Source organism: Galeopterus variegatus, unplaced genomic scaffold, assembly GCF_000696425.1.
Source record: "Galeopterus variegatus unplaced genomic scaffold, G_variegatus-3.0.2 Scaffold1061, whole genome shotgun sequence".
Lineage (NCBI taxonomy): Eukaryota > Metazoa > Chordata > Mammalia > Dermoptera > Cynocephalidae > Galeopterus > Galeopterus variegatus.
Window position 1 is genome coordinate 132,341 of NW_007727172.1, and position 15,340 is coordinate 147,680.

The 15,340-nt window shown below is 40.8% G+C and overlaps 1 protein-coding gene across 3 annotated transcripts in view; it reads right to left on the reverse strand.

Annotated features, from left to right (window-relative positions):
• Positions 1–15,340, reverse strand: part of GRIA3 (glutamate receptor, ionotropic, AMPA 3) — a 276,738-nt gene that overhangs the window by 18,796 nt on the left and 242,602 nt on the right. For 2 of the 3 annotated variants that reach the window (XM_008574541.1, XM_008574542.1), the window contains exons 13-14: positions 5,072–5,319; positions 4,395–4,509 (exon numbers count right to left, since the gene is read on the reverse strand). In XM_008574541.1, coding sequence (XP_008572763.1) covers positions 4,395–4,509; positions 5,072–5,319 — 363 coding nt within the window. The remainder of the gene's footprint in view (positions 1–4,394; positions 4,510–5,071; positions 5,320–15,340) is intronic. The other variant, XM_008574539.1, reaches the window with a different exon arrangement.

The following is a 15,340-nucleotide window of genomic DNA, read 5'->3' on the forward strand; positions in this document are numbered from 1 at the left end:
AAAAGGGGAAGGAGGGGGGGGGGGGGGGGGGGGGGGGGGGGGGGCGGGGATCAGAAGAATATCAAAGTTTGAGGTGACAGGCAGCTGTGGAAGGAGGCTAATGTTCCTATGTGGTAACTAACTTCCCATTCTGCTGTGATTTACAGTGACAGACTTTCACTGGCTGTGTCACAAACTCCTGGTGATCTGGGTTTATCGCTGAAACAACCTACTGGCTCTTAATTACTGCATTTGCACACATATTGTAGTAAAGCACTAACACAAAAGGGTGATTTGCAGGTTGAAAATTCCCAAACCACAGCTCTAATTTCCATGACCCTTGCCTGTGCATTTATAGTTCATCAAGGAAAAGATCAAGTCTGCTTATTTAGGCACTAATAGCCCAGGTTTGGGAAATTGCTAAAGCCAGACAGTATTTTGGTTCTAGCCTGTAGATCTGGTTCAGAAGCTGCCTGAGTGACTGACCTTGTTCTCTTAATTCTTTTGTATTTATAAAATAAAATAAAATAAATAATATAAAATAAATAAAATAAAATAAAATAAAATATGTATTTCATTAGCTTAAGCATGTGCATATTTATTTATTTATTCACCTCTACTTTTTTTTTTTGTCCTTTTTTGTGACCGGTAAGGGGATGCAACCCTTGGCTTGGTGTCACCCGCACCACGCTCAGCCAGTGAGCGCACCGGCCATCCTTATATAGGATCCGAACCCGCGGCGGGAGCACTGCTACGCTCCCAAGCGCTGCACTCTCCCGAGTGTGCCACGGGGTCGGCCCTTCACCTCTACTTTTAAAAAATTATTTATTTATTTATTTTTCGTGACCTCTTACCCGTGACATGTGCACATTTATAACGGCCTGAAAAGTTGCTGGTTTTTTTCTATAGTATAGTAACTTTTCCAGAATAGGCTCAGAATTTGTGATGTCTTATGCCAGAGAGAAAAAAACCAACAATTTAACGTAATTGCCCACTTATCATTATTTAAAGGTTGCAGGAGAGAGACAGAGACATAAGTAACACAGGTATTTCTCCCTTTCCTGGTTTCTGAGATAATAGGTATGAATGTGTTATTGAAAAGTAAAAGCACTCATAAATGTCAGGGCTTGTGGTTATTGTCATTTTTAGTAATCAGTACTGAGGGCTCGAATGGCTTAAATATGCTATTTGCCTAGTAACCAAGGTAGTTGAGAATGAACCTGACTCTTGTGGAAACAGATCACATGCAGTCAGATTCACATGCAGTCAGATGGGTAGATGTGATAAATTGTCATCTACAATATTATCACAAGAGGTGACCCTGAAAGTTAGCAGAGATTTGTGACAGCATTAGCTGTATGACCTTCTCAAAGTCACCATCGTCTCTGGGTCTCACTCTCTCTGTGAAATGATGGTATATTCAACAGTCAATTGCCACATTAACTGAGGATGGGATGCAATGAAGAAGTATAATTCTCAAGCCATTTTGCTAATATAGTAGAACCTCACTGATTTCGACTAACAGAGGGGAAGGATTGTCTGAATGAGTAAAGCAAGCCCTGAATTACAAAGTAGGTTTGAAGAATGACAGTTTTATTACTTTAAGTCTATTTTGTAATTCAAACTGACTATAAAACATTGCCTTCGTTGAGGTCCTCGTGAGAAGTACTTTAGCAGATAGATTTGTAATGAATATGATTATATCTGATAAGTGCTTCCAACATTTGGAAAAGGATTTGTTCTCTTAAGAAAAAATTCAACTGACAGTCTAAACTCTTTATTTGCTTAACAAACCTGTCTTGTCCTCATCCCTGATAATATAAAGTTAACTTGTAGATGGGTCCCTGTCTAGCTTATCACAAATTATTAATTAGAGGGCTCCAAATTACTGAGGTTTTACTTCCATTTCTACCTCCTTCTCCACTGATTTGATTTTAGCATCAGCACTAAGTAGTGGTAAAACAGACTCAAGTTCATCTCTTGCCCTTCTCTTGCTCACTCAGAAAACAGCAGGTAGCAAGAAGGATGAAGATAAAGGCAAGCTCCTTGGTAATCCAGAAACAGAATAAGCAATCGTTGGAAGCGCAGCACTGATCACAGTACTATTATCCATAGTTGAGAAAGGGGTTGACTTATTTCAAAAGACTGGCTGCAGGAATGGCCAAGAAAAGTGATTTGAAAGATGCCTGGCAGGTAGCAGTATGGTCAAAGAAGTTGAAAAACATAGGATCTACTGAAATATTTTTCTATTTGCATATCAAAATTCAGGTAAGCTGGAAATCGTGAGCTGGCAATAAAGTTACTTGATAAGAAAACTTTGCAGCAGTACCAGCTGAGGGAAAAAACTTGATTGCTGGTTGTAATTAACAAATAGCTGGTCTAAAATTCTAGGGTCTTCATGATACCAGAACATCTGGATGAAAAGTAAAAATACAGCCAAATATGTGCAGATGTTCTTTTTGTTTACATAACATTAAACGTCTGGTTATTTGAAAACTTCTGGGCACTTGGCATCATGTGGATGTTTTAGAGTCATCTTGATATAGTCCATGGCTCCTTTTTAACCATGCTGAATGTGAATGATGAATTCGTGAGAGCAATGTATCCAATCCAGCTCAATTTTCATTCTGCAACTCACTTCAGTGATACAGTTAGGTTCTCCGTGGCCTGCTAATAACATGAGAAAAAGACTGGGAAGAAGGTGCTAAATACTTTGGGCATCAGTTTAGCCATTGTAAAAATCAACTGAGCCCAAAGCTTGGCTAAATTGTCAATGTTATCAGTTCACATTGGTGGGAAAGGAAGTTACTGCTTTTTGACACATAGTAAAACCTTGATTAATTGGAATCCATAAGGGATGAATGGAATTTTCAATAAGAATACACATTTTGCTTCATTCTTGGCTAATAACATTTTTTCTTAAAATGCTTGTATCCTCTTTCTCACCTGTAATGTTCAAGAGTCAATCCAGATGGAGAGAAGACACAGGAGAAAGTGCTGAATGTGACCTAACCATAGGTCTTCTCCTGGCAAATGACATTAAAAAAAATCCATTCCTTGTAGTCTTCTTTTTAGGGGGTACTATTGCTGCTTTCTCATCAATGTGAAGTACTGAGGGGGGCAAGTCAGTTGGGGTACTGCCTTAGACACGTTCTGGTTAATCAAGGTTTTACAATAAAAGGACTTGTCAATGGCTGGTAAGATTATATGGTAAAGAAAGTTGTTTTAAAATTTATTTCTTTGAAAGTGCTCTGGATCAGTGTTTCCAAACCCTTATTATACTGCAGACTGGCAAACTAACTTTTCTATCAGGGTCCTGAGGGAAAGAGAGAAGTAAAAATATAACCATTGTCTCTGAAGGAGAAAAGTTTTGGCTTGCCAGTTTGTTGGTCTGTGGTTGGGAAACACTGTTCTTCACCTTAAGATGCCCATGTTATCTTGGTCATACAGAGCTGATCTTACATGCTTCAATATAATTCTCATGCCCCTTGGGCTATGGAGGATTCTGTTTTCAGGTCTTCTCCTGTACTTACCCAACATGTCTTCCCATGACTTGGTATCGTGGCTTCTGAGATTGCCCCTATTTCTTGTTGCTTGGATGATGGCTATTCATTCATTCATTCTAGCCCTGAAGAATGTTAGGAGCCAAAGGAATGTCAAGTAAGATGGGTTTTCTCATGATGGTAGCTTGGATAATGATTAGACCTACCTGGACCAAGAACATGGCTAAGGAGAAGCCAAATCAGGAATTCATACAAACATAGTATCACAGTTAGGTGACACACTTGTTTAAATACAGAAAACGTCTTTGCAAAGTCTCTATGGGGTGGCCTATTGAAGAAAGACCCCATTTAACTTGAAACCAAGCTTGTTATTTGGCTTTCAAACTAAATGGGGTCTGCTTAAGTGGGCCATCACACATAGAGAACATCTCATCATTCATACACATAATGGAAGAAGCCACCCCTACCCAACCAACCAACCTCTATGAGCAACCATCATGTCCTAGGAAAAAAAAAGGCTATAACCTGACTTTTCAGTATGGATCTGATTTCTCACACCACTCAACTGAGGCAGGCAGAGACAGTCTCACAGGAAAGCCTTGGGCTCTTGAAAGCCTAGGGCATTGAAACCCACGTCATGGCCTTCATAAGGCAACCAGTCTGGTGTGTGAGGGAAGGGAAGGGGTACGGACAGGGAGCCTCTGTCTGGGAGTTTAAGAAGGGACCCAAGTTAGATCAAAAATGTGGGCAGTACCCTAAAGTCTTTCTGGTACCAGAAGCTGCCAGGCAGGGGAATAACCTGGTCATTCCACTTTATGTGTGAGTCTTGTGCTCTTTCCTCAGTAATAAGATAACAGTCTTGCCGATTACTCGTCACTAAGGGTACCCGGTTGTGGTGACATTGAGGCTGACCTTGGAGTCACCGCCCCCGCTGCCGCACTCTCCTTTGTCGTACCACCATTTGTTTTTCAATTTGTCCAAGAGGCCTTGCTCATTCAGTTTTAATACTGCCAGGTTAACAGCATTTCTTGAAACGATAAAACATAACTTGTAAGAAAATGCACAAATGCTTAGGAAATCGTTAACGTATAAAAAGGAGCACAAGAGGACAAATTGGCTAAATTTCACAGAACGTGGAGCTATAAAAATGTCTGTACAGCAAATACAGGGTTAAATATTGGAAGGTGGCATGGAGGATAACATTTGCTCAAAACTGAAGTGTGCGGGATGGGGAAATTGTCTTTGAGAAAAAAAGTAACAAGAACACCACATCCATGCAATTAACATTCGTCACATATGGCACCATAACTTGGCTTTTACCATTTAAATTGAAAAAGCCGTTGAACTGTAAAATTAAAACAGCAACAAACAGTCAGAGAGGACAACACAGAGAGAGAACATTAAAAAAAAATGGATGCATTAAATAGATGAAACCATAATTTACCGTCTTATTTAACTCCATGGAATATTGTAGATTTTAAACTTTTAAAAGTTACCTCAAAATCCACAAGAAAGAAAATGACAACAAAATGCATCAGGGTAGGTGGAATACTATAACAACACGGATATTGTTATATTATTCCACCCACCTTAATGCTGAGCCTTTAGGGGTTGCCACACCATAGCCTTTGGAATCCAGATTTCCACCAACTTTCATCGTATCACACGGCTTTCTCTGCTCAATGTACTCATTCATTGTTGACTCCAGCAGGAAGGCGAACTTCCCCTTGGACTTCCGCACTCGGGCCACTCCGTCTGCTGTTGTTTTGGTAAACACAGATGGCTCTGCCGATTTCATGTAAGACCACATTTTCTCGTACACAGCAATTTTGGATCTCTGCACCGAAGAGATAAGAGTTCTTAGAGCTGCCGGATATTCAGTATGGAAAAGGCCTTAGTGCAGTAGTTTTCAAACCTTTTTGATTGCAATCCACAGTAAGTAAAACATGTTACACTGCAACCTAGTAGACGCATTCAGACATATATAAACATGCTTCCAAAACAGGTTTCTCAAAACCACACTCGCCTTGTTATGTGTGATGCTTTCTGATATTTTTATTCCATTCTAATTCACTTTAAAAAATGCTGGTCAGGACCCACTAAGTTGATTCCATGGCCCCAATAACTGGTTACAATCTGGTTTGAAAAGCACTTTTTTAGTTCAATCTTCCCCTCAATGAAGAAATCTCCCGTACAATATTCTGCTGTGTGTTTATCCTGTACCTGCCTGGAAAACGCCCATTGGAAGGGAGTGTACAACCATTTTATTCAGCCCACTCCACATGTCAATTATTGTAAGAAAGTACTTCCTTATTCTGAGCTGATCTTTGTTTCCCTATAATTCTCACACTTTAGTTCTATCCACTAGAGCTATTTAAGCAATTCTGTTCCTTCTTCTGCACAATGGCCCTTCAAATATTGCAAGGCTTTTATGATGTCCCCTCCTCATCTCTTCAGCAGGTGAAACTCCAGTGACTGATACTGTTTCCAGAACTCTTGCAACTTTGGTCTTTGACCCATAGGCACATTCTAGTTGGTTATGTCTCTCTTAAATTGGAGTGTCTAGAAATAAACATGGCACCCCAGAGATAGAACCAGTACAGAATGAAAAAAGAAAAAAACAAAAAAACAAAAAAACCCCAAACAACAACACCTATTTGCTTCTTGTTATGGGAGCATTATTTTCTATCAATGCTGCCTGAGTTTGTATTAATGTATTTCATTACTTATCCATCCTTTCAACAAATATTTACTGAGCACCTACTATAGACAAAGCACTCTACTAGGGGTGTGAAGAATTTAGTAGAGTGAATAGAGTCCTTTCCTCAACTCAAGTTGAGGCCAAACCAAAACTGTTATTTCTTTCTACCAAGCCAAGTCTCCCTCAATTTTACCTTTTTGAATTTTGATTTAAGTCCTGTTAAATTTAATCTCAATTCAGGTGGTCCTTAGAACATGTACTAAATGCTTACTGTCTCTAGCTCTATGTTAATCATGATGGAGAATATAAAGGAAGCATAGTCTCAATGACCCCAGAACTTCCAACTGAGTTAGAAACAAGCTAGGTCCTTAAGAATGAAATCCCTAAAGAAAAATTCTTTTTTTCCCCCCCTTTTTGTCTTTTTTCGTGTCCGGCAACGGATCGCAACCCTCAATGTCGCGCCCGCACCTCACTCAGCCAGTGAGCGGGAACCGGTCTGTATGTGGGATCGGAACCCTTGGCGGGAGCGCCGCCGCGCTCCCAAGCGGCGCACTATAGCAGCGCGCCACCGGGCCGGCCCAGCATAGATGAACCTTGAAACAATGGAATACTATCCAGAAATAAAAAGAAATAAAGTACTGATACTTGCTACAGCATAAGTGAAAGAAGCCAGACACAAAGACCCCATATTATTATAACGACATTTATAAGAAATGTCCAGAATAGGCAAATCCATACAGACAGAAAGTAGAATGGTGGTCTCAGCCAGTGAGCGGGAACCGGTCTGTATGTGGGATCGGAACCCTTGGCGGGAGCGCCGCCGCACCCCCAAGCGGTACACTGTAGCAGTGCACCACCGGGCCGGCCCCCTAAAGAAAAATTCTAAGGAGCTATTTGACCAGAGGTGAGATAGCATGGTAGAAACCATTAACATATGCCATGTTTTCAAGTGTCCTTTTATGGGATTTCCTGGCCTCCACTGCAGCTTTTTTGATTATTTATCTAGTTGCTCATCTCTGGACTTTGGCCAGTGCATAGCATCTTTCTTTTTTTTAAAAAATAATTAATTTATTATTATTATTATTATTTTTCATTCTAAGATATTGTTGCCAAGCAGTTGAGGGGAGGGGGAGAGAGGAAGGGGGAAGGAGTTAGGGTAGGAGGAGGAGAAAGGAGGGAGGGCATGGTCAAGGCCCATGGCACTACCCTCATTCTGACAGGAGAGAACAGGGGCCTTCGGTGGTGGCCTCATTGTCGCTGAGCTGGATATGGATGTGGGGGGCATGGTTGAGCTTCTCTGTCCCCACGCCACCCTGACTCAGGAGCCTGGAGTGCTTCCAGCGGTGGCTGGGTGGTCATCACTGGGCTGGGTGCAGGCATCGGGGGTGTGTGGCCGAGACCCTTGGCCCCTCATCCCCCCAGCTCGGGAGCCTGGGGTGCTTCTGGCAGTGGCTTGGTGGTCGTTGCTGGGCAGGATATGGCCATCAGGGGAGTGTGGCTGAGGCCCATGGCCCTTCCACTGGCTTGGGAGCCCAGGGGGTTTCCAGTCTTTCTAGGTTTTATAAGTGTTCTTTGGAGGTGTTAGACCTTTACTGGTTAATATCAGAATTTTGTCTCTGATCTGTGGGTTTTTTTGTTTTTTCTTTCAGTTCTGTGTTGGATTATTAGCTACCCCCACCACTTAAACTCTGCACTGGAACTAATTTGTTGTCCTTTGCTTACTTTTGAAATGGGGGGGGAACTTCCTAAAGGAACCAGCACTTGAGCTCTGTGGTTGAGCTAAATTGCTGCTTTGCTGCTGATCCTCTGGGGAAGGCTTTCTGTGCAGCTCAGGTTTTAATTGTTGACCCTGTAATCACTTCTGGGTCTTTTGAGGTCTGGTACACGTGGATTGTGTAGAAACCCTGGTCTGGGCCTGAATCTTTTCTGCAGTTCTATATTCCTGACCAGTTTCCACTGAGTGGGACTGTGCTGATTGGAAGGCAGATCAGCTGTCCATGCTGTGCCCCAGTGTTCCCCAGTGGTCCGTCTCCTTCACTGCCCACACTCCAAACACTTCCCATGGGATGGGCCGTGTGCCATTCCCTCGTGATGACTCACTGGCCTCTGAGTGGCTCCTTGTTTCCATTGTCTGTGGCCCTTCACTCCTGTGTGGGTCTGCAGGAACCCTGTTAGTGGTATTGTTGGCTTGGGAGCTACCAAGTCCCTCTTCTCCTCTGCAGCCTCCAAGCAAATTCATATGAAAGTCCCTGCTGTAGCTTTTGCCAGTTCTTGCTCCATGTGCTCACCAGGACCAGGTTTGAAGTGGCTGGGGCACAAAACAGTTAGAACGGTCATTTCTATCTCTCATCGTGGCTTCTCTTGCCTTCATGTACTCTGTAGGTCTCTCCTCCTCCTCCCCTGAGCTCTAGTGGTCCCAGCTTGGCTGTTGTTGCTTTTTAATAGTTGTAAATTGGTTGATTGTGGGAGAGAGTGACACTGGGGACTGTCTATTCCACCATCTTGACAGGAAGTCCAAGCTACATAGCATTTCTCGAGCCTTGTTTGGACCTGCCCAAATAATTACAGGGGGGCTGGAACTCCCAGAACTGTCACCATGGGAATTAAGCATTGTGTTTATGGCAATCTGACCCTCACTGAGGCCCATACTGACTCACTAAAACTGTCCACTGAGATAGGAACATGCTTCGTTTGCAGAAAGCACAACAAAAAGAAGCCAATATGGCTGAAGCCAAATGAGCAAAAGGGAGAGTGGTGGGAAATAAGCTTAGAAGGATAATCAGAGGCCAGATTGGATTTATTGTACATGTAATAGGAAACTGTTGGAAGATTTTGAGGAAGAATGTGATATGACATGATTTGAATTTTTTAAATTTTTGAAGAATTACTCTGTTGCTGTATGAAGAATAGACTATAAGGTGGGTCAGAGTAGAAGCAAGGAGATTAGTTAGGAGGCTATTCTAATAGTCCATGGGAGAAATGATTGTGGCTTGGACTAGGGTGGGAGCAGTGGAGGTGGAGAGAAGAGGTTGCTTTCAAGATATGCTTTGGGGAGACAGCAAATAAGCGCTGCTGATGGACATCTCAACCTGATGGTCCTATAGACACTTTCAGATTAAATACTTCCAAAGCAAACTTCTTATCTTCCATGTAAAGCCTAGCTCTCCTTCTAAATTCTGTCAGTCAACCACTTAACTTCCAAACTAGGTGATGGAGTTTGGATGTGTTGTCCTCACAAAACTCATGTGGAAATCTGATCCCCAATGTCTCAGTGCTGGGAGCTGTTTGAGTCATGGGGTGGATCCCTCATGAATGGATTAATGCTCTCCCTGCGGGGGAGTTCTCGCTCTATTAGTTCCTGCGAGAGCTGGTTTTTTAAAAAACCCTGGCACGTCCCCCCGCCCTTGCTTCCTCTCGCCATGTGATCTGCTTGTACCTGCTGGCTGCCTGCCACTTTCCACCATGAGTAGAAGCAGCCTGAGGCCCCTGCCAGATGCAGCTGTCCCAGAATTGTAAGCTCAATAAACCTCTGTTCTTAATAAATTACCCAGTCGCAGGTAATTCTGTCATAGCAACACAAAACGGACTAATACACTAGGTTTGGTTTTACTCTTCCCTTGGTCCCTCATTATGTCATGTTTATTCTAATATAGAAATGCCTGTAGAATCTGTCCTTTCATATTTCCATTCTCATTACCATTGCCTTCCCTTGGTCAGACTCCCATCGTTTTCTGTCTGGACTATATTGTCTCCTAATTGGTCTTCCTGCCTCATCTCTCTCTTCAATTTATCCTCCAGTAAACCTGATCAAGTTATTTTCTTCTTTAAGATCCTCTGACAGTTCCCTAATACCTTCAGGACAAAATCCAAACTTGTATGTATGATATTCATGAATACTTATGAAGGGGCTGGACAGTTAGCTGATTAGAGTGTGGTGCTGGTAACACCAAGGTTTAGGGTTCCATCCCTGTACCAGCCCCCCCCCCCCCAAAAAAAAAGAATTTGATAATGGAGATTCAGACTTCAAAGATATAAATGTGTAACAGAGCAACAAACTTGCTGTAGTGGATTGAAAGGCCCCCCAAAGTCATTGAAGCTTAAAACCCACTCTAACTGTTGAAAGTGGAATATCTTACTACTCACTGTTCATTGAAATAAGCCACATACTTTTATGTCTTATGAGTTTGGTTATGTTTTTGCTTGTACCTGAATTACCTTATTCATCCTACAAGATCCAGAGCAAATCTTATGTCCTCTGTAACATCTTTCCTAACTCTCTCCTGCCCCTACAGAAGTGCTTCCTTGGCTGTCTTCCCAAAGCACTTTACTATAGACTTTATTACATTACATTAAGGTGAGTTGGCTACCTGTCTGTCTTCCCCATGTTACTTGGGTGTTTCTTGAGGACAGAGTTCCATGCCTTATTCATTTTGGTAGCCCTCTTGGCAGCCAGTGCAATGCCTGATATGTGGTCACTACTAAAGATTTGTTTGCTTAAGAACTGAAGATTAGCCTTGATCAGTGTGATGAACAAATTGCTGGTTAAAGATATCAGAAGATTGGTTAAAAATGGCTACGAGCACTACCTTTACTGAACTGTAGAATTCTAGAGCTGAAGTTTTTCTAAAGATGACCATGTCCAATCCCCTGCTAAACCAACCAGGATATGTGCTTTACAATCCTCTTTTTAAGTGCTGCTTAGCCTGCCTTTGATGCCCATCCCCATAATTCCCCCCAACAATCCCTAATGATCAAGGCTTTGTAAGATTGAAATCTCACCCATAGTCATTTGTGCTCATTCCATATTACACCATCCTCATCTGACACATAAAATGATTCCTAAGCATCATAATGAAATACATTGTCAATGACTGTTTTATTTTGGTAGGAATTCCTTAGTCAGTTGCCCAAAGAATTAAAAGAGTAAATAATTTAGATACACAGAAAGATATAAAAAAAGTAAGAACCCTTGTGTTCCTGCCACAAAGTTTAAGAATTAAACATTATGAAGTTAGTTGAACTCCACCTATCTACCCCTCCCTAATTGTATATCCCTCCCTACTAACCAAAAATAACCACTACACTGAATTTGGTTTTTATTATTCCCTTGCACCACTTTATACTTTACTGAAATAAACATATCTTCTTTCTAATGGCTATATAGCACTTCAACTAATGGATATACTATAATTTGTTTACCCAATCCCCGTCCGAAGAGCTTGTAGATCAGTTCCAATTTTTTGGCATTATAGACAGCACTACAGTGGGTATGTATTTTTGTGCACTTATAAAGAGGTATACGCACATGCATATGCCTCCTTGTGTTCTTCATCTTGGCTCAATCAGACCTGAGCACATGGTTGGGGGGAGGGGAGTCATACCAACTTCTTCTTATACTATTTGCAAATAGGCCATTACTTCCAAAGATAAATTTATAAGTCAAGGGCAAAGGGGTCCATGAATTCTGATCCAAGTGCACTGTAATTTGGACTCATTTACTTCATCATTTACTTGAGCTCTTTGATTGCTGATACAGGTTAAAAGGTTTATTCCTTTAGGTAATGATGCATTTCCAGGAGAATAAATGACAGTGCTTGAAGTGGGCACTTTAAATGTGTGTAGTGTACTTGCAGCAGATATTAATGAATGCAGTAAATGACAAGTTAGTTAGTGGCAGAAGTGATTGGACCTGGTTGATGACTGAATTCTGAAGGAGGTTAGAAGGGGCAAAAAGGAATGGCTCATAAGTGAGAAAAATTAAGATGAAATGTTTATTTTCCTCACTAATATTTAAATGGTACTGTGACATTCAGACCAAAAAGAAGAAAAAAAATCACTAGCATTTCCTTATTCTTTTTTTGTAGTCCACCTTATTTTGGCAGAAATACTAAAGGCAATAAAAGGAATTGAATCTTATCTCAATCATCTGGGAGAAATTAAAAAAATTATGGGCAGGATGTGTAATAACAAGTTCATTTTTCTTCAACCTGACACAATTCATTTCTTTCATCCCACAGAGCACCATTTTGTACCAAAGAAGGAAAAAACAGCAGTTATGCAGAGAGGCCATGAGCAATTCTCATAGCACTGCTAGATAATTAGCAAAGGGAATTCAAAGGAGAAATACATGAATGGAGGAGGAACAGATTAATCCAAAGTAGCAGACAAAGACAACACAGAGCCCTAGAATTAATTAATTCAACAGTCACAGTTCCAACTATTTGTAATAAATCATGAAAGTCAAAGATAGGGAGAATTTGTCTTTTTGTTGAGGTGAAAATTTGAACCTTGGGCCCTGAGAGTCTGGTGCATGAAAGCAAGTGATTAGCGAGTCACTCAGCCCCCCACTCAGATCTTGTATCTCTTTGCAATTGTGTTGGTTACTCTTAGTCATTGTGCATACAGTAGCTCTCTAGTGATAAAAGTATTCTGTTGACCCAGATAAGTACAAAGCAACTGTATAATACAGTGGTTAAGAGTGAGGAGCCAGACTGCCTGGGTGTGAATCCCACTTGCAAAGTGCATAAATTATCTAGCCTCTATGTGTCTCAATTTCCTCATCAGTAGAATGGGAAGATTTTTTTTAAGTGTCTACTTCAAGGATTTATTGGGAGAAATTAAATGAGTTAATACATACTTATAACAGTGATTGTCACACAGGAAGTGATGATAAACATTACAGATTTTTATAGTAAAGAAAGCATTATTTCTTTTGGTGGCAGAATTTATTTTTATAACATTATAGATTACTTCATTATGAATTTCCCATATTTACTGAATCATTACTTCATTTTATGGGGGAAATCACATTCTTATTATTTATGTATTTGGGTCTCCAGATATATCCCTGGTGAATGCCCATGATCTGTTCATCCACAAAAATCATTATCATCTGACTTTGAATTTTTAGAATTTTGTTGGTGGAAGAAAAATGGGTTGAATGGCAAATTTTCCTTTTAAATTTATGTTTTGTTGTTTAGTATTTTTTTTTTTTACATCAAAATTCTCATTAACCAGAACATTGCTATTAGGGAAAGCTGGTGAATGAAATTTTCTTCTTTCCTATGAGTTAAAACAGAATATCCACAGTTAAAATAGAACATCCAGTTGGAGTCAGTAGAATAATAGAGTTTTAGAGCTACACGTCACCTTATAAACCATCTTGTTCAGCCTATCATTCAATGAAGCAATAGCTTCTCTGCTCAAATGCCTCTAATGGTGAGACACTCTCTAGCTCAGAGGAGGCTTAGGAACTAGCTTATTCCATAGTGGGACAGTTCAAGTTGATAGAAAGTTATTTTTTGTTGGGCTGACATCCTTCATGAAAGCCTCTCCTTTCCAATCCTACTTCTGCCTCTGCTTGAATTGGGCAGTCTCTCCTCTCTGTTGTAGGGAGTACCAATTATACTGCTTTGTAATGGTTATCCTTAGCCAAATCTGAGCTAATTCAAAGTAGGGATCATGTCTTTTCTGTCTCTGCATCCTCAGTGTCTAGCATTATGCCTGGCATGTAGTAAACTCTCACTATGTGTCTGTGAAATAAATGAATATTAAAATTGAAGTGCCACCCACTGGTCCTAATTCTTTCTTCTGTAGTGAGTGATACAGAATAAATATGCTCTCTGTCCCACACAATCTACAGCCTGAAGTCTACCACCACAATGCCACCTGTTATTTGTCTCTTTTGCAGGCTAAACATTTTAAGGGACTTCATTTATTACTTGTATTACATGAATTCTGGTCAACTCCCCTTTTCTGGTCACAATCTTCTAGATACTTTTTAATTTTTCAAAGTCCCTCCTAAAATGTGGCCCCCAGAATTGACCACAATATGTTTGAAATAGTGGCACTAACACAAAAGACAATGGAACCCTTTCTTCTCGTGATCTGGACATGAGCACAATTTTTCACTTTGATGGGATTCAACAAACACTTTTCCATACGCTGATTGTCCAGAATTAACTGAATTAACAAAATAGACCAATAAATTGGAAGAATAATTATCAACAGAAGCATGATATGCTAATTCGCTTATGGTATTAATTTACTGTCAGAGTGCAGACAAAGTATTACATAGTTTGTAGAAAGAGTATTGGTCTTTGTAACATCTCTTGCCTCAAACAGATACAATGTGTTCTGAGTGAATAATTTGAGAGGTTAGAATAAAGGGGACAGGGGAAGATGGTTTTAGGTATTTTGTATCTCAGTGTTCCTTAAAGGGGAATGGGCTGGCTTTATGTGTTTATTTATTTTTTTGGCTACTGTTGCCACCATACCTATATTATCACTGTGTGTGAAGGACTAGTCTTGTACATACATGCCAAAGAGAGGCTAGATTTGACTTTGGGGTGCTCAGCCTCCACTCCTCTCCCCCTATTTCACTGTCTGCCTCCCTCAGAGATCCATCCTGTACCCCTTTTGTGACATCAGCAGTCTTGGTTCTCATGGAGATGTTCACTGATATTATAAGGGCTTCTCTTACCCTTAAGCAAGGGATCATTTTTATATGAATGGGGGATTTATACCTCAAAAAGGAGAGTGGGCTTCTTGGTATTGTAAAAGACACCTTTTAGAGTCTGGAAAAAGCCATCTCTGTGTACAGGACAATAAGAAAGGGAAATATGGCAAGAGTTTCAAACAAAAATGACTACCCTCATCCATTTCGCCTTCTCTAAGTTTATTATGGACTACTTATTGCTTGACAGTTTTGTCAGTTTCTGGTCTAGATTGTAACTTTGATTAAGAGAATATAATTATAAACTATAATCTGCCTTTTCCTTCTGAATCATTTAGCCCCCTCTGAAATTTCTGCTTTTAATAGAGGCACTGCTAGCTGGTACAAATTCAAAACGGTGGCTTTGGGCCTCTGTCTGCCTATGCTGAGCACTTACAGAACTCCCATGTGCCTCCTGTGCCCTCCCTTACATTCAGGAGCAAATGTTGCCTCACAGGTATGGACAGATGATCCTTACAAGGCAAGGTACTAGAGGGAAAGGAAGCTGATGATGCAACTGCTTTGGAGAGCTCCTAACCTCCTCCTCTCCCCCCACCCCTTCCTTTGCCTTTCCTAATGTTTGATGGGATTGGAAGAGGACAATATGCTTCTGTGTCCTAGTGGGGTGGGCAGAGTAGGAGAATAGCATAAGGTGTGGATGAG